The sequence below is a fragment of the Coregonus lavaretus genome (genome assembly GCF_964263955.1).
Source record: "Coregonus lavaretus genome assembly, chromosome: 37".
Classification (NCBI taxonomy): domain Eukaryota; kingdom Metazoa; phylum Chordata; class Actinopteri; order Salmoniformes; family Salmonidae; genus Coregonus; species Coregonus lavaretus.
Window position 1 is genome coordinate 17410481 of NC_140024.1, and position 20096 is coordinate 17430576.

Genomic DNA, 20096 nt, shown 5'->3' on the forward strand with positions numbered 1-20096 from the left:
GTAAGTAGCTCCATTGTGAGAACAAGGACAAAGGTCTGGCTTGATGCATCCTCCTTTTCCATTGGCTACCAGTCCAGAGGGACACATACAGCCTGATATGCACTCTGTGCTGATCTGTAAAGTAAAAATTATTGATTTGAAAATCTACTGTGTACAAATGGTGTTAACTATATGTTAATCTGGTTTCCAGAAAGTTCCGCCCAAATGTGTGAGGAGTCTGGTGGACCGACAGGTCAAACTTGGCCTTCGTTAGCCATTATCCAATACAGAAAGACTGGGAGAAACTCCAAGCATATAGGCGTTGGCATAATTGGCTTAATCTACCAACCAATCATCTCCCACAACAACTTCCCCCTAGCCCTCCCCCATACGCTAGCACAACACAAGCACAGAGCCACGCCTCGCAGTCGTGTGATTCGCAAAAATGAAATGATGACAAATACTTTACTCAATAAAGTCACTCCCATAGAATTATATGGTCACTCCCATTAAGGCCACATTTGAATCGTTGATGTACCAAGCTTATATGTGCTGTGTGCAATAGCCTGGAGACGAGGTTCACTATATGTTTACATTTACATTCACGTCATTTAGCAGACGCTCTTATCCAGAGCGACTTACAAATTGGTGCATTCACCTTTTGATAGCCAGTGGGACAACCACCTTACAATTTTTTGTTATATATTTTTCAAAAAATAATAATATATATTTTTTTATTTTTTTCTTTGTATGTTAATTGTAACAATAAAAGAAAAACGTAATGTTTATATTTTACACTCGATTTTAATTCACAATCCTAAGGGAATTAGATGACTGGGTGTACAAAACATTAAGAACATGCTCTTTCCATGACATGGACTGACCAGGTGAAAGCATTGATCCCTTATTGATGTCACTTGTTAAATCCACTTCAATCAGTGTAGATGAAGAGGAGGAGACAGGTTAAAGAAGGATTTTTAAGCCTTGAGACAGATTGTGTATTAATATCAATGTTAGGAAGGTGTTCTTAATGTTTTGTACACAGGTTTATATGTACTGTGCGCAATAGCCTGGAGACAAGGTGAATAGGGGACTCACACAGGCCATATCCAGAATATTGCAGCTCTTCTGACACTCTAACCCTCTTATTCCTGGGCTTGCATTGGAGCAGTTGAAGAAAACCATTGGTGCAACACATGCTGTGAAAATAAAGTTAATTAATGTATCATGACTCTGTTGTGTCTTTCATAAAATCAATATGCTGTGTAAAGTGTGTACTAGGATGGAGATATATATATATATATATATATATATATATATTTCAACATGCACATAGCCTGGTTCTGTTGCCAATAGCAAACTATTACCACACACCATATATGTATGTAGGATTTGGCATAGTGCCGTTAAAAGAACAGACTTATATTCAAATGCAGTGTTGCCTGTCACAGTACAATAGCTCAAAATTGTGAGTTGTTTTGACAATTTATATACATGGACTTACATGGCTGATCAGGTGAACCTCCAATACAGTGGAGATTGCCCTCCTTGCAGGTGCTGAAATAAAATAATGTTAATGGTACTTGAATGTCCCTATACTCACTACAGGAAAGCAAGGCCTAAGGCTCTTGATTCATAAAGTTTAAAAAAATATGCCTTTACAATAAAAGGTGTTCACTAAATATTAGCAGAAAAGCAAGCAACCGAGCAACAGTTCAGTGTTTTTTTACATTGTGTAGTGAAATACATTGATATACAGTTTGAGTATAGGTAGGTAAATATCTCGGTCCATACCACATGGTTCCATCCTTGCTGATGACCTCTCCAGGGGACACCACTGAGCCCTTGTAATAACAAGGGCAGCTGGCTGGTGGAACACACTTGCCCTCATCATCCAGGTAGGTTCCCTCAGAACAGACACACCCATCCACAGACTCGAAGGTGATTGAACAGGTAAAGTCAGAGTCGCTGTAGCAGCGGCAGGAGCGATCACTGCTTTTTATGCTGTAGGCGTAGACCATGGTGCTAGGGCACGAGGTGGAGTATTTGGCTGGGGATGGCAACAATTAGTGTTAGTTGTAAATATTTATAATATTTGTATCTTATTCTCCCACAATTTGCACATCTTCTTAGGTATTATGGTGTGGTATTGTCACTTACTGCAGATAGTGTCTCTCCAGCCGCTGAGCTGGATGCCCTCGGCAGCACAAGCATGGACATAAGAGGACACGGCAGCACACATGCAGTCCTCACTCTTCTCACAGTTACAGCTGTCATACATGCAGTTCTGAATAGAGAACCACAGTCAGAACAGCATCCATACTATACTGTACAATAGTTTGTGTTAATTGTGTGTGCATAATATGCACAAATACTTTGCAAATAAACAATATTTAACAGCAAGCAATGTAATTCTCAATTGCCCCATAATAGCTGGCATTACATGTTACATGCATTTGTGTATTAGCTATGCTAAGGAAATTGTCAGAAATGAATAGTATGGTGAAAGGGTCTCACTTCTTTGTACATGTCTGGGCTTATCGCTGCGTGGCACGGAGCAAACAACCCTTTAGGATCAGCCAGCTGAGAGCACCAGTGCTGGGCGTATTTCTCTGAAATAGAGAAAAAATAAACCACAGGAAATAGTTAGGCTGACTTTAAGAAACACTTGCACCATTCTCCATAACATTTAAAACTGACATGGAAAGGTAATAAAACATGCAGCTACCATTGTCAAGACTTAAACTGCAGGGGCTTTCAAAGCTACTCTTGATGTCTGGGCAGCTGGCTCGTGTTTTCCAGGTGTTTGCAAAACTAATGGCTGTGCCCTCAGTCACTCCACTCAGGACCTTGAAATCATCTCCTTGGTTGTTGTTAAAGTTTCCACAAAGACCTGTAGGATGAACATGTATTTATATACAGGGAAAATAAATAATTCCCAGAACATGAACACCTCAGTGGAATGTGGTGGTTGGTCAACGGATGATGAGACATACCACAAGTTCTCTGCTGCCAAACGGTGCTTGCAGCAATATAGACCTGCATGATTGGTGAGAGTTGGATTTCCAACTGGAGGCCAAAGGTGGTCTGGACAATGATGAAAAATGAGGAGGCTCTGAAAATGGTTACTCCAGCTATAAGGAACAAAGTGGGAAGATGGAGCATTATGACGTTAAGTAAAATATGTGTCAGTGTTGAATGATATAGCTACATCACCATTACGACATTCCCAATTATCCTTATGTATTCCCCATACAATTATGTGCTTTAACTGTAGGACACAAGTTTCATGTATGCCTAGTCATGACTACATTGATAGTACTGTATGTTTATTGTGCAACTGTAACTTACCAGCAGAAAAGGGCAGCTGAGAATAGATTCCATTTACAAAGGCTTTTCCATTGGGTTGTATGTTGATCACCTGCATAGAGGGGCATTGTGTATCCATATGTTTATTCAGTATATTAAAAGAATACATTCAAACCTAAAACTTAACAACATTTGGAGAAAAGAAACTTCCACTGCAGTCAAAGGCTGAGAGCATGTCAGTCAATTAATACTTACAGTGGCTCCTTCTGAGAGGGACAGGGTAACAACCTTTAGACAAGTCTCACTGTCAGAAAGCCCACACTGCACCACATCACCCAGTACAGTGAATTGCATCCCATCACAGTCCTGAAAAAAAACATGAATAAGTTGTCACAAAATACTTGCCTCAATAAAAGGAAATATCCTTGTGAATCTTTCTGAAAAATGAATATCTCAGTGTAAAACAAGAGACAGAGTAAACATGAAGAACCCATATTTCTTCATAAATAAATATATGGATGCAAGATGAATAGTGTTGTTCTATATCAGGGCTCTCCAACTATGTTCCTGGAGAGCTACTCTCCTGTAGGTTTTTGCTCCATCCCCAGTTGTAACTAACCTGATTCAGCTCATCAACCAGCTAATTATTAGAATGAGGTGCGCTAAATTAGGGTTTGAGTGAAAACCTACAGGACAGTAGCACTCCAGGAATAAAGTTGGAGAGCCCTGTTCTATATAGTTAGATTTTAATTGTCATAATAAAAACTGGATTTGTCAGAATAAAAGTAAAGAAGCTGGAGAAAAATCTGTAATACAGACATATTAACTACAAAAGAAGTTAGCAAGTTTTAACATGTTTTTTATGTGAATGAGATTGATGCACACAGGTCTTTGGTGAGGAAACTGCATATTGACCTTGGTCAGAACATAAGAGCAGTCCCCATGGAAGGTGTAGGCTTTTCCATCATAGGTGTTGATGTGGGATCCTCCCTCCACAGCGCAGGTGCCAGGACAGTCCTTGTCCGCACACTTCCACTGACCACCACCACAGGAGCTAAGGGCAAAATATCAATTATTCAATGGAACTTACAAATTGTCACCCCTGGAACAACTTTTAGACTCAAGTCAGAATTCTTAGCCTGGGTTTCTTACCAATCTTTACAAGTGCTTGAAAAAGACTCTCCTGGTGTGTAGGTTTTTCCATTGTGGAGGCAGGAGCATTGACTCAAGGCAATACAACCATTCTTGTTGACATCATCAAAAACGGTGCCTTTGGGTGAGAGCATACATGTGTTTATTATGTGTCTCCCTCCCAACATACCTCCCTACAAACGCAAAACGCAGTAACTACGTTTTTCTTTTTACTGCAAAATCTGACTTTGAAGTATTTTTCTGTCTAGACAGAGAGCAATTTCTGAAACTCCATGATATATTCTGATCACCGGGATTGTTCTTGTGTCAGGAAACGAAATGACACATTAATCAGATAATATACAGTATCTGGCCATTACAACATATCAAAGAGTTTTGACTACATTTGTAGTTGCCTTTGTAGGGCAACATAGTCCAGTCAACAATATGGGATCAGTTGTTTTGCATTCTATCAGTATATAGTCTGCTACATCCCAATGCATTTTTTATTACATCTCTTTGAAGAAGAGGATGTGCAGAAAACGTTTAAATATGTCTGCCTACCTGGAGGACAAAAGCAGCCATCTGAGCAGTGTTCCTCACACAGCTGGCCTCTCTCAGGGTTGGAGCAGGTGTCAACACAGGGGTTTCCACACTCCTGGTGCTCCATGTTGAAGGGGCATGTCTTATCTGCAAAGATAAGGTTATTTCAAAATATTAGTATGTTACATTTTTATCAACCAACTGACCAATGTGCGGTTTGAATGTTGATAGAGTAACGGCATGCTTACAGCAGAACTGTTCAGTCCTCCATTGTTTGGGTTTCCCGCCTGCATGAACACACTGGCGGGAATACTCTGAGATGGTGTTGCACAGGCAGAAGGACTTGGTGCTGTTATCACAGTTGCACAGGTCAGAAACACAGGCCTCAACAAATGAGTCGATGGCCAACAAGTCCTTACAGCTGCTGAAGGCAGGACCGGAGAGCAACTGCTCACAAACTGGTTTCTATCAAACAAAAACAGAGAGATGTTATAATTAGGTCAAATACAATGGAGTCTGAAATGATTGACACCCTTGATAAAGATGAGCAGAAATGACTGTATAAAATAAATTATTCAAATACTGAGCTATATTGTATACAAAGAAAAAGTTGGGAAAATATATTATTTTATACTAATACAATTGCTCAGAGAAAGAGATTTTGTTTAACAAGTAATAAAAAACAATCTCAAAAAGGTAGCGGTCAAAATAATTGAGTCCCCTGTTTTCAATATATTTCAATACCTCACCTTGCGAGGATAACGGCAACAAGCCTTTTTCTAAAATGTTTTATGAGTTGGAGAACACAATAGGAGGGATCTTAGACCATTCCTCCATCAGAATCCATCCAGATCCTTGATATCCTTCGTCTGCGCTTATGGACTGTACTCTTTAATTCAAACCACAGGATTTCAATGGGTTTCAAATCCCGAGACTGAGATGGCCATTGCAAAATGTTGATTTTGTGGCCAATAAATAATTTATTTGTGGATTTTGATATGTGCTTGGGGTTAGTGTCTTGCTGGATGACCCACTTGTGGCCAAGTTTCAGCTTCCTGGAAGAGGCAACCAGGTTTTTGGCTAAAAGGTCCTAGTACTGGGTAAAGTTCATGATGCCGTTGACCTTCACAAAAAAGGACCAGTGGAAGCAAAATAACTCCATAACATCAAAGATACACCATCATATTTTACAGTAAGTATGGGGTTCTTTTCTGCTCATGCATTCTCATTTCGACGCCAAACCCACCATTGGTGTGAATGGCCAGTGAATTCCATTTTAATTTCATCCAACAAATGTTAACGTCTTGAGTTTGCTAAACGACATTGGCACTTGGATTGGGGGGTGGATTATTAATGTTATGGGGATATTTTGATCTTCCACCAAGACAATAACCCTATGCACACATCAAAAGCCACAAATAAATACTTAATTGACCTCAAAATCAACATTTTGCATTGGCCATCTCAGTCCCTGAACTTGACACCTATTGAAAATATGTGGTTTTAATTGAAGAGGGCAGTACATAAGCACAGACAAAGGATATCAAGGATTTGGAAGGATTCTGTATGGAGGAATGGTCGAAAATCCCTCACAATGTGTTCTCCAACTCACAAAACATTTTAGAAAAAAGCTCAGTGCTGTTATCCTCGCAAGGTGAGGAATTGAAAGGTATTGAAAATAGGGCTATCAAGAATTTTAAACCCTGCCTTTTGGAGAGAAAAAAAAAATTCTGAGCAATTGTATACTGTAGCATACAATATACTGTAGCAGTATACAGTGATTTTTGCTCATCTTTATCAAGGGAGTCAATAGTTTTGGACCCCACTGTACATGTTGTTAAGTACACAGCAGCCTTACCAATAACCCTATTTTTATCATAAGCCATGAAGATTAACCTACCACATTGGGGCATTTCTGATTTGAAGGCAGTGTGTTTTCAGTACAGCTTTCAGTTGGACCATCCAATTTCCAGATGTTTCCGAAGTCGACAGGGGACAATTTCATTCCTTTGGCATAAAAATAAACCCAGTTATTGTTGAATGCCAACAGTATTCCAAATAATAGGCTAAGGTTGATATGTTGATAGCGTCAGTGAAATGTACCATGTCTATAGAACTCATCAAATTGCTGAACTCCATTAAAATCTCCACATAGACCACAGGTCTTGTTTCTGAATTTGATGTCCATCTCCACCTGAAATAGCAGATCATTAGAAGTTTTAGGGCGACAGATTACCTCCATAACCGCACAACACTCGACAAAAATGACTAATGACTCTAACAAAACTAACATTAACAGCAGAGACAACCTATTCCTTAAAATAACTACAGATTAGGACTACCTTAACTGTTGTTAAGATGATGTTAACTGCTGTTAACAAAGTCATTCCAAGTGCCCACAGTCATTCCAAGTGCCCACCACAGCACAGGCCATCAAATGCAGACATTGACCACACTGCAAAAACCTAGCTCTGACATCCACAACAGAAATATTCATAAATGCATAATTGTTGTACTACCAAGAAGGAATCCTCCTGGTTCCATATGGCTACCAATCCCAGTTTTGCTTTGATCTTGATGTAGGAGGGAGTCTCTTCAATGAGAACACCAGACTGGCTGAATGGTAAGGTGGCACTGGAGGAAGAGGAAGACAAAGCATTAGATTCAACTAGAACTTAGATCAACCCATTTTCAATTAGCTCAATTGACATCATTTTATGACATTTTAATTGGTAGTTTTAAAACAACATTCTCATCTCTATCACTGTAAATGTGTGCTTGAGCATAGTTACACAGTACAAGGTGGGGTCTCATCTTTTAAGTCAAAGCCACTGGGAGACCAATATGACATCCAACTACTTGAGCACTGAGCACTGATTGAGAAATACAGCTACATGACACATTCTGGAGGAACTTACTTATTCCCATTAACAACAACAGAACCCTTGGATAGCTCCACCACTGTGCCATCCAGCTTCATGGTGATCTTGCTAATGGTGGGCTGGTTGTCCACCACCTGCCTCCTCATCTGGATGTTGAAAGCCTCATAGCTGCTATGGCACAGTGAGGTCACAACATAGTTGCAGGTGGAGGGGAGCTGAAAGATGTCTCCGTCAAAGGTCTTGAAGTGGTAGTTACCCCACGTACTGCAGACCTGGCCATTATGTATAGGACTCACTCCTGGGGAAAACGACAACCAATTCAGCTATGATAGAATAAAATTCAGCAGGTTTTATCTTTAGATACAGAGAAAGAAATGAGTAGACTACAGGGAGCAGATATATTTCCCATTTTTGTCCCTCGTAGGATCTAGATTTGCTTTTAACTAGGAGTCCATTGGTTGATTGCTAGATTGTCTTCACTCACTCACCATGTTTAAATTGTGTAACGAGTACTTATGAACTAAAAAACCAAGACTTTCAAAGTACTTCTAATCTCTATCAAGTTTATGAACTTGAACAATAAATGAATTAGCTAGGCTACTTCTTGCTTTGCAACAACAGCTAATCCACAAAACCTGTTGCACTACTTGCTATGACTGTCTCCATCATGGTTATTGTCCTTTCACCATTGTCTGTGGATATGTATGGCTGCAGTGTTAATCACTGTCATCATCCTCAGGGCTTACACATCTGTATAGCACATGTATTATGAAGCTTACCTGCAATCTCAGGTATCCTTGACATTGAGGGGATGATGTTAACTGTGGCCTTTAATGTATCCTCTGAAATCAAAGTGTATATTAATAAGTTACATGAAGCGTTTGCTGTAAATCATTGTGGAATCCTGTGTATTTCAGGCTCTGTTATGTAGTTCTCTTGCCAATCCTACATTTACCTATTCATCAACCATAACTCATGCTTAAAGGCACATAAAGGCAGGACTGAGCTTTGAGCAAATTTTCCCTCATTGTTAGGCTGTCCAATTAGATAAACATTGGAGCTATTGTGAGAGCGCTATGACATACAGTAACATACAGTTTAGCCCTGTCAACTCTAAATACAAGGTTTCATGTAAAACAAAATCATGGATTCTACCTACCACTTTGAGAGGCAGTCAAACCAATCGCCAGTGCCATCCATATTAATACCCATGTGGGTGTCTGTGTTGTCCCCATGGTGATCCTCTGGGTTGTGAACACAGGTGGTATGAGAAAGGTACTCAGCTTGGATCTTGGCTTTATACCACCTGAGTGAAGGGAAGGTCTTAGGTTCTTCTGGACGTGAAGGTGTGGCAGAAGGGTTGGCTCCGTCCCAAGGATTTCATGGCCCTCTCATACCAGTATGAGAGGTTTAAACCCCATTTTCTCATTGCACAGAAAAAGTTGTAATGAACAAGTGGTTCCTAGATTTGTTTACCTTGTGACCAAGTTCCAATATTTATCGTGACCATCAAAATAAACCAAACCTATGTGTCAACCTAGTCTTAAGATGAGCCACAACCCAGGAGGATATAGCCCAGACCCATCATTCAGGAGACACTGTCATTGACAATGACCATAACCATTATTATTACATTAATTATCTATTGGATTTATTTTATTTATTTATAAAAAATACTGTATATGGACTGAACAAACACCAAAACAGGTCATAAAGTGTTTGTGTTTATTTGTTTTGTTTATCTTCTTATGACTCATTCAATAGACCAACATAACACGCTGCAGGTGTGTTCCTATGACAAGAGTGATTACTGATTCACTCTATTTGTCCTTACACTGAGGCTACAATTCCGTATTGTTTCTCTTATCACAAAAAGTTTTTACACACAATGGAAATATTGCTCATGACTCGATATGAAGGAAAACCCTTGGTTACATTACTAATGAATTGATTTATTAACACAAAACGTTTTCAAAATGCCATTAGTATTGTTGTAATGCACAATGTGATTCTGTGGTGCTGTGGAATGTTGCTCCACCATCTCATGTCCTTATATCAATATTCTTCTAGAAGGGTCGTTCCATTTGATGTCAATAACTTTTTGACTGCACCCCTTCTAACTTGAACAAAAATGTCTATACATGTTTGCCCATCATAGAAGTAGTCAGAAACAAACTTTTTGGACCTGAATGCCAAAATATTTAGGAGATATAGGTGCTCACAGTTGACCCATTTTGCATACCCCACCCTACAATGAGACATCCATGTCTTCGTCACTGGAAAAGACAAACGGTTGAGTTTGATAGAATTTAAAAGCTTGCAAACAGGGTAGTCAAACTATTGTATAATTAAAACTGTGAATTATATAATGTATTGTTGAAAGCTGTGTTCCTGTTGAAAAGCATCACTTGACTTGAGATTAGAAAATGCAATTGTCACTGAGCTATTCATTAATTTCACACAAGGGTTAGAAAGATTAATAGTCTTTGACAAGGCTATTAAGGATATTGATACCATCTTGTGATTTAAACATACAGTTATATCCTTGAAAGTAAATAAATGTTAACATTTTATATTTAGGTACACATATTAGCCACTAATGTGTAGTTCATAAGCATGTACAGTACATAAATAGCTTATAACAATTAGCAACCAAACTTCTTTCCATAGTATCTTTAAATTAGAATGACCACCATGTATTATCACTTGCTACTAGTACATTTTACATTTACATTTGAGTCATTTAGCAGACGCTCTTATCCAGAGCGACTTACAGTTTCAGTGAGTGCATACATTTTTCATACTGGCCCCCCGTGGGAATCGAACCCACAACCCTGGCATTGCAAGCGCCATGCTCTACCAACTGAGTTCTCCATGTGAATTTGGATAGTGATGCTCTCCATATGTATTTGATGTCGCCAATGAGGTCATTTCTGGACAATATCTCTGCAAGTATCTTTAAATATGAAAGGCAACTATGTATTAGCACTTGCTGCTATTTCTGCAAATAACACACTGTCTTTATTAGTTCCATATTGAGACAGCTACTAAGAGTATGTTTCTTGTGTAACTTGCTCTTTATTAAATAATAATGTCTTTATTATGGCTAACAGATGACTTATAATGTTTGAATAGGAAAACACTTAAACAAGCCCTAATATATGGCTAATAAGACACAATAAAGGCCTTTTAGCTACTTATATACACACTTACAGTGGGGAGAACAAGTATTTGATACACTGCCGATTTTGCAGGTTTTCCTACTTACAAAGCATGTAGAGGTCTGTCATTTTTATCATAGGTATACTTCAACTGTGAGAGACGGAATCTAAAACAAAAATCCAGAAAATCACATTGTATGATTTTTAAGTAATTAATTTGCATTTTATTGCATGACATAAGTATTTGATACATCAGAAAAGCAGAACTTAATATTTGGTACAGAAACCTTTGTTTGCAATTACAGAGATCATACGTTTCCTGTAGGTCTTGACCAGGTTTGCACACATTGCAGCAGGGATTTTGGCCCACTCCTCCATACAGACCTTCTCCAGATCCTTCAGGTTTCGGGGCTGTTGCTGGGCAATACGGACTTCCAGCTCCCTCCAAAGATTTTCTATTGGGTTCAGGTCTGGAGACTGGCTAGGCCACTCCAGGACCTTGAGATGCTTCTTACAGAGCCACTCCTTAGTTGCCCTGGCTGTGTGTTTCGGGTCGTTGTCATGCTGGAAGACCCAGCCACGACCCATCTTCAATGCTCTTACTGAGGGAAGGAGGTTGTTGGCCAAGATCTCGCGATACATGGCCCCATCCATCCTCCCCTCAATACGGTGCAGTCGTCCTGTCCCCTTTGCAGAAAAGCATCCCCAAAGAATGATGTTTCCACCTCCATGCTTCACGGTTGGAATGGTGTTCTTGGGGTTGTACTCATCCTTCTTCTTCCTCCAAACACGGCGAGTGGAGTTTAGACCAAAAAGCTCTATTTTTGTCTCATCAGACCACATGACCTTCTCCCATTCCTCCTTTGGATCATCCAGATGGTCATTGGCAAACTTCAGACGGGCCTGGACATGCGCTGGCTTGAGCAGGGGCACCTTGCGTGCGCTGCAGGATTTTAATCCATGACGGCGTAGTGTATTACTAATGGTTTTCTTTGAGACTGTGGTCCCAGCTCTCTTCAGGTCATTGACCAGGTCCTGCCGTGTAGTTCTGGGCTGATCCCTCACCTTCCTCATGATCATTGATGCCCCACGAGGTGAGATCTTGCATGGAGCCCCAGACCGAGGGTGATTGACCGTCATCTTGAATTTCTTCCATTTTCTAATAATTGCACCAACAGTTGTTGCCTTCTCACCAAGCTGCTTGCCTATTGTCCTGTAGCCCATCCCAGCCTTGTGCAGGTCTACAATGTTATCCCTGATGTCCTTACACAGCTCTCTGGTCTTGGCCATTGTGGAGAGGTTGGAGTCTGTTTGATTGAGTGTGTGGACGGGTGTCTTTTATACAGGTAACGAGTTCAAACAGGTGCAGTTAATACAGGTAATGAGTGGAGAACAGGAGGGCTTCTTAAAGAAAAACTAACAGGTCTGTGAGAGCCGGAATTCTTACTGGTTGGTAGGTGATCAAATACTTATGTCATGCAATAAAATGCAAATTAATTACTTAAAAATCATACAATGTGATTTTCTGGATTTTTGTTTTAGATTCCGTCTCTCACAGTTGAAGTGTACCTATGATAAAAATTACAGACTACATGCTTTGTAAGTAGGAAAACCTGCAAAATCGGCAGTGTATCAAATACTTGTTCTCCCCACTGTATAAACTACAAATAAGTGGCTTATATGTGTAGCCTACCTTAAAGTAAAGTGTTACCAAATAAATCAGTTTGTATATTATACCAGTATTCATGTTTAACGCCACAATAAGAATAATGAATAATTTCCCATAACATGTTGCAAAATAATTGGTTTTAGTAATTTGCCCACAGAGCTATGCTATGGAGACTACACACTAGAATAGACACCAAAGGGCCATTCACACCTGGACACAGCAACCAGAGTGCTCTATGCCGTATATCCCTATGGTCAATAATGAACTTAATAATAATGTTGGGTCATTGGTACAGATATCCAGTACTGTACATATACCATACATCAAAGGTAGTTGGGTCAGAGGAAGCAACAAAAATACCAGACCTCGGTCAAATAGGAGGGCAGTCACGCGTGATAGCAAGGCAGAGGTCCTGGGTTTGAGCCTCGGTGTGAGCCAAATTAGGAGGAAGTGGCACTCGCTAATCAAGCAGCGTGATGTCCTTGACATGTGCATGTTTTAAAAAATGAATTATTCACCTTTTAGTAACATCAAACCAAATATGAAGTTTATTTCAGTTTATTTGAACTTGACATTTTGACAACTGCGCACAAGTGGCTAAAGTTAGCTGACATTTATAATGGCTGTCTAGAGAACGAATTACAGTTTCTCCTGGCCCACAGACTACTTTTAGGATGAGGAATCATCTAACAACAAGTTGTAAAATCCTGAATTTACCCTTTAATAAAGCCTATCTTGCTTTATGTCTTGCTGTATGTACTGTATTGTAGCTTTCAATTCATCTTAAAATTATATAAAAAAATCAATTTAACCAATAGGAAGAAATGTCAGCCCATCTAGCCATATAAGACAAGAGAAATTGGGACTCTGCACTGACGCCCTAAGCTCTTCACTTAAAAGGATTTTGATGGGTATTTTTTTATTATGTTAATTCAATTTCTGTGGGCAAGCGGAAATTGTAGGCTAAGGATTAAAGGTGTGGCAATCTAATCATCCCACAGTTCATTAATCACCTGAAAAATGTGCCATTGATTGGTCATTCCCACTTCATTCACTGCCACTCCTTATACTTATATGTAGGCTGGTCATAATAATGGTTGCACTGCCAAAATAAGTCAGCATTACGCTTTCAAGAACAGGATCTGGATCCCGGCACTCATGAATATACGCCCATTTAAAAAGTAATAAAGCTGTATTTGATGTCATTGATTTGATAGAATGATTTGAAACTAATCATTAGATGAGGGACCTCCCTGAGAGGTCAGCAGGCCTTACATTTAGGCATGAGTGATATCAGAACAACAATTGATCAAGTGCAGCGCAAAGGAGTATCACTTTGGCAGTCTCACAGGGACTTAGCTATTAAATCAATCCTGCAATCAATCCTGCTATTCATACACCCCACTTTGTTCGTATTTATTTGGACAGTGAAGCTAAAGTGTTTAGTTTGCCTCTAGACTCCAGCATTTTGGACCTGAGATGAAATGTTTTAAATGAGGCGACAGTAGAATGTCACCTTTTATTTGAGGGTATTTTCATACATATTGTATCTGTTTTACCGTTTAGAAATGAAAGCACTTTATGTATCTAGTCCCCCCATTAGAAGGTGTTGTAAGAATTTTGATAAATTCACTTATAGTGGTGATAAATGTTGACATTCTGTACTGTCGCCTCATATAAAACATTTGATCTCAAATCCAAAATGCTGGAGTATACGGCTAAACCTTTTAGCTTCACTGTCCAAATAAATATGGGGAGTGTACAGTCGTGGTCAAAAGTTTTGAGAATGACAACAAGTATTGGTCTTCACAAAGTTCGCTGCTTCAGTGTTATGAGATATTTTTGTCCGAAGTATAATTACAAGCATTCCATAAGTGTCAAAGGCTTTTATTGACAATTACATTAAGTTTATGCAAAGAGTCAATATTTGCAGTGTTGACCCTCTTTTTCAAGACCTCTGCAATCCGCCCTGGCATGCTGTCAATTAACTTCTGGGCCACATCCTGACTGACGGCAGCCCATTCTTGCATACTCAATGCTTGGAGTTTGTCAGAATTTGTGGGTTTTTGTTTGTCCACCCCCCTCTTGAGGATCGGCCACAAGTTCTCAATGGGATTAAGGTCTGGGGAGTTTCCTCGCCATGGACCCAAAATGTCGATGTTTTGTTCCCTGAGCCACTTAGTTATCACTTTTGCCTAATGGCAAGGTGCTTCATCATGCTGGAAAAGGCATTGGTCATCACCAAACTGTTCTCGGAGGATGTGTTGGTACCATTCTTTATTCATGGCTGTGTTCTTAGGAAAAATTGTGAGTGAGCCCACTCCCTCGGCTGAGAAGCAACCCCACACATGAATGGTCTCAGGATGCTTTACTGTTGGCATGACACAGGACTGATGGTAGCGCTCACCTTGTCTTCTCCGGACAAGGTGTTTTCCGTATGCCCCAAACAATCGGAAAGGGGATGACTTTACCCCAGTCCTCAGCAGTCCAATCCCTGTACCTTTTGCAAAATATCAGTCTGTCCCTGATGTTTTTCCTGGAGAGAAGTGGCTTCTTTGCTGCCCTTCTTGACACCAGGCCATCCTCCAAAAGTATTCACCTCACTGTGCGTGCAGATGCACTCACACCTGCCTGCTGCTATTCCTGAGCAAGCTCTGCACTGGTGGTGCCCTGATCCCGCAGCTGAATCAACTTTAGGAGACGGTCCTGGCGCTTGCTGGACTTTCTTGGGTGCCCTGACGCCTTCTTCACAACAATTGAACCTCTCTCCTTGAAGTTCTTGATGATCCGATAAATTGTTGATTTAGGTGCAATCTTACTAGCAGCAATATCCTTGCCTGTGAAGCCCTTTTTGTGCAAAGCAATGATGACGGCACGTGTTTCCTTGCAGGTAACCATGGTTAACAGAGGAAGAACAATGATTTCAAGCACCACCCTCCTTTTAAAGCTTCCAGTCTGTTATTCTAACTCAATCAGAATGACAGAGTGATCTCCAGCCTTGTCCTCGTCAACGCTCTCACCTGTGTTAACGAGAGAATCACTGACATGATGACAGCTGGTCCTTTTGTGGCAGGGCTGAAATGCAGTGGAAATGTTTTTTTGGAATTAAGTTCATTTTCATGGCAAAGAGGGACTTTGCAATTAATTGCAATTCATCTGATCACTCTTCATGAAATTCTGGAGTATATGCAAATTGCCATCATCAAATCTGAGGCAGCAGACTTTGTGAAAATTAGTATTTGTATTACTCTCAAAACTTTTGACCACGACTGTACATACATAACTGCATGGGATTCAATGTTTTTTATGTCTCTGTATATGTTATTTTAGACTTATTCAAGTCAAAAACAACATTGGTAACTTAGACAAGGTCCCAAAGATGCAAAATCCCAGAAAAAGTAAAGGTGCAACGTCAGAGCGATAAGTATTTATTTCTTTAAACCATAAACTATAGGTTTGTGAATGATTTATAATCCCCAACTCCATTTAAAAGAAGGAAATATATATGCATCAAACAATACCTACCAAAAATTACCATCACTTCCTCCTTCCTGATTTGTAAATGTCTCAGTCCATATATGTGACAAGGCTATTTAGTCCAAGGGGGAAATGCAAAGCCCATACCAGTGAAGATGATGTCTAGCTAAGGCTGGGTTTATACTCCAACAAACGTTCACCGTAGCAAGACACCAGTACTTAAAGCTTTAACCTACGGCATGCACCAAATCTCTGTACCTAGCCCTCTGTGTGGTGCATGGTGATGTCACAAAGCCTCTACTGAGTATGTCTAGGGGAGTATAAATTCAGCCTAATACAACATTTTCTAAGTGAAAACCCTGATCAGCAATGTGCCCCTCTCTCCACATATTTTGATATTTTGCACACAGAACTTTTCATTTTACAGTTAGAACCCATAGGTCTGTGGTTAGAACTACATGGGGGGAGTGGGGATCTCTTTCTGGGAGGAGATTGTCAGCGTACATTGCGTGTCACTGAGAGCCAGACAAACCTGGGCGTTAGTCTGTGTCTTTATTGTAACCAAGCAGACAAAACGATATGTAACCATAACTAAACAAAGTGTGGTAACTACATACTGTACATTTGGTGTGATGTTATGATGCTTCCAAAATAAGTGTTTATTTTGGCTGCCCGCAGGGAGTGTCAGGAAGCAGTGACTCAGATTTGTGGATAAAGATCTGGACGGAAAGACCTTATGTGGTGAAACACAGGAACTTAACATATACTTCTGCTTGCGTATGCAATTACACAGTCCCTGCTGGGTATCCATACCTCAATATTTGTCAGCCCTTCTGCAAATATTTGCAACTCATTGGTGCCATCCAAGTTACACATTGGTAAGCCCTCAAAAAAACCTGCTAGTCTTTCTCACGCTAATATTAGCATACAACCACTTTACCCAAAACTACAGTCTAGCATTAGCTTTAAAAGTATAACATGTACCTAGGTTGTAACAAATGGACAGACAGATAGACCGACCAACAGACAGATCTCACCCCCCACCCCTGGAGCAATCTAGAAGTCAGGGCAATGGTCATGTGGCTGAGACCTCAGGTAACGAGGGTCAAAACCTCTTTGCCTCAAGTGTATGTGGCTGCATTTACGTACGTACGGTACAACAACAGTCTAATGTTGTAAATAGAGCGTCAAATATGAACCCATTTCTATCTTGATATGTTGAATTTGCATCATGCTGGGATTTTCTCTCTCAAGCTCAAATGGGACAACATCAGGTTACAGTATTAGCAAACAATGATAAACTCCTTCAACCAAGTGATGTTTGACATAGGACATTGTAGTTTGTGTTGAACACGGAAAACAAATTATTGTGGTTTGAAATGTGTGCAATTTAGAAACATTACAAATAAAACACTAATATATCTTGACTTTTTTTATTTATTTTTTACCTATATTTAACCAGGTAAGCCAGTTCTCATTTACAACTGCGACCTGGCCAAGATAAAGCAAAGCAGTGCGATAAAAACAACAACACAGAGTTACATATGGGGTAAACAAAACATAAAGTCAAAAATACAACAGAAAATATATATACAGTGTGTGCGAATGTAGTAAGTTACAGAGGTAAGGCAATAGTTACAGTTTCGTATTAACACTGGAATGATAGATGTGCAAAATATGAAGTGCAAATAGAGATACTGGGGTGCAAATTAGCAAAATAAATAACAATATGGGGATGAGGTAGTTGGGTGGGCTAATTTCAGAATGGCTGTGTACAGGTGCAGTGATCGGTAAGCTGCTCTGACAACTGATGCATAAAGTTAGTGAGGGAGATAAGAGTCTCCAGCTTCAGAGATTTTTGCAGTTCGTTCCAGTCATTGGCAGCAGAGAACTGGAAGGAATGGCGGCCAAAGGAGGTGTTGGCTTTGGGGATGACCAGTGAGATATACCTGCTGGAGCGCATACTACAGGTGGGTGTTGCTATGGTGACCAGTGAGCTAAGATAAGACGGGGATTTGCCTAGCAGTGACTTATAGATGACCTGGAGCCAGTGGGTTTGGCGACGAATATGTAGTGAGGGCCAGCCAACGAGAGCGTACAGGTCACAGTGGTGGGTAGTATATGGGGCTTTGGTGACAAAACGGATGGCACTGTGATAGACTACATCCAATTTGCTGAGTAGAGTGTTGGAGGCTATTTTGTAAATGACATCTCCGAAGTCAAGGATCGGTAGGATAGTCAGTTTTACGAGGGCATGTTTGGCAGCATGAGTGAAAAGAGGCTTTGTTGCGAAATAGGAAGCCGATTCTAGATCTAACTTTTTATTGGAGATGCTTAATGTGAGTCTGGAAGGAGAGTTTACAGTCTAACCAGACACCTAGGTATTTGTAGTTGTCCACATACTCTAGGTCAGATCCGCCGAGAGTAGTGATTCTAGTCGGGTGGGCGGGTGCAAGCAGTGTTCGGTTGAAGAGCATGCATTTAGTTTTACTAGTGTTTAAGAGCAGTTGGAGGCTACAGAAGGAGTGTTGTATGGTGTTGAAGCTCGTTTGGAGGTTTGTTAACACAGTGTCAATTCAACCCCCTGAGTCAATACATGTTAGAATCACATTTGGCAGCGATTACAGCTGTGAGTCTTTTTGGGTAAGTCTCTAAGAGCTTTCCACACCTGGATTGTGCAACATTTGCTCATTTTTCTTTTCAAAATTCTTCCACCTCTATCAAATTGGTTGTTTATCATTGCTAGAAAACCATTTTCAGGTATTGCCATAGATATTCAAGTAGATTTAAGTCAAAACTGTAACTTGGCCACTCAGGAACATTCACTATCTTCTTGGTAAGCAACTCCAGCATAGATTTGGCCTTGTGTTTTAGGTTATTGTCCTGCTGAAAGGTGAATTCATCTCCCAGCAGACTGAACCAGGTTTTCCTCTAGGATTTTGACTGTGCTTAGCTCCATCCCGTTTATTTTTTATCCTGAAAAACTCCTCAGTCCTTGACAATTACAAGCATACCCATAATATGGTTCAGCCACCGCTATGCTACTCAGTAACGTGTTGTATTGGATTTGCCCCAAACATTGCACTTTGTATTCAGGACAGAAAGTGCATTGCTTAGCCATTTTTTTAGCGGTATTACTTTAGTGCCTTGTTGCAAACAGGATGCATGTTTTGGAATATTTTTATTCTGTACAGGCTACCTTCCTTTCACTCTGTCAATTAGGTTAGTATTGTGGAGTAACTACAATGTTGTTGATTGATCCTCATTTTTTCCCTATCACAGCTATTAAACGTTGTAACTGTTTTAAAGTCACAATTGGCCTCATGGTGAAATCCCTCAGCAGTTTCCTTCCTCTCCGGCAACTGAGTTAGGAATAACGCCTGTATCTTTGTAGTGACTGGGTGTATTGATACACCATCCAAAGTGTAATTAATAACTTCACCATGATCAAAGGGCTATTTGGGGCCTCCTGTAGCTCAGTTGTTAGATTATGGTGCTTGCAACGCCAGGGTTGTGGGTTTGATTCCCATGGGGGGGGCAGTATGAAAATTGTATGCACTCACTAACTGTAAGTCGCTCTGGATAAGAGCGTCTGCTAAATGACAAAAATTTAAATTTTCATTGTCTGCTTGTTTAGTTTTTTACCCATCTACCAATAGGTGCCCTTCTTTGCGTGGCATTGGAAAACCTCCCTGGTCTTTGTGGTTTAATCAATTTTTTTAAATATTTTTTTTATTTGTATTTCATTTTTTCCCGCAAATACTGTATGTATATATATATATATATATATATATATATATATATATATATATATATATACAGTGGGGAGAACAAGTATTTGATACACTGCCGATTTTGCAGGTTTTCCTACTTACAAATCATGTAGAGGTCTGTAATTTTTATCATAGGTACACTTCAACTGTGAGAGACAGAATCTAAAACAAA

The 20096-nt window shown here is 39.9% G+C and overlaps 1 protein-coding gene across 1 annotated transcript in view; it reads right to left on the reverse strand.

Annotated features, from left to right (window-relative positions):
* LOC311111368 (mucin-5B-like) overlaps positions 1 to 20096 on the reverse strand; it is a gene marked incomplete at both ends in the record, with an annotated part of 46882 nt that overhangs the window by 5840 nt on the left and 20946 nt on the right. The window contains 13 exons of the mRNA XM_084154085.1: positions 1774 to 2029; positions 2140 to 2266; positions 2497 to 2591; positions 2708 to 2872; positions 2976 to 3113; positions 3331 to 3400; positions 3544 to 3654; positions 4204 to 4342; positions 4441 to 4558; positions 4984 to 5109; positions 5211 to 5427; positions 7515 to 7596; positions 7881 to 8142. Of these exons, the coding sequence (XP_084010211.1) occupies positions 1774 to 2029; positions 2140 to 2266; positions 2497 to 2591; positions 2708 to 2872; positions 2976 to 3113; positions 3331 to 3400; positions 3544 to 3654; positions 4204 to 4342; positions 4441 to 4558; positions 4984 to 5109; positions 5211 to 5427; positions 7515 to 7596; positions 7881 to 8142 (1906 nt within the window). The remainder of the gene's footprint in view (positions 1 to 1773; positions 2030 to 2139; positions 2267 to 2496; positions 2592 to 2707; positions 2873 to 2975; positions 3114 to 3330; positions 3401 to 3543; positions 3655 to 4203; positions 4343 to 4440; positions 4559 to 4983; positions 5110 to 5210; positions 5428 to 7514; positions 7597 to 7880; positions 8143 to 20096) is intronic.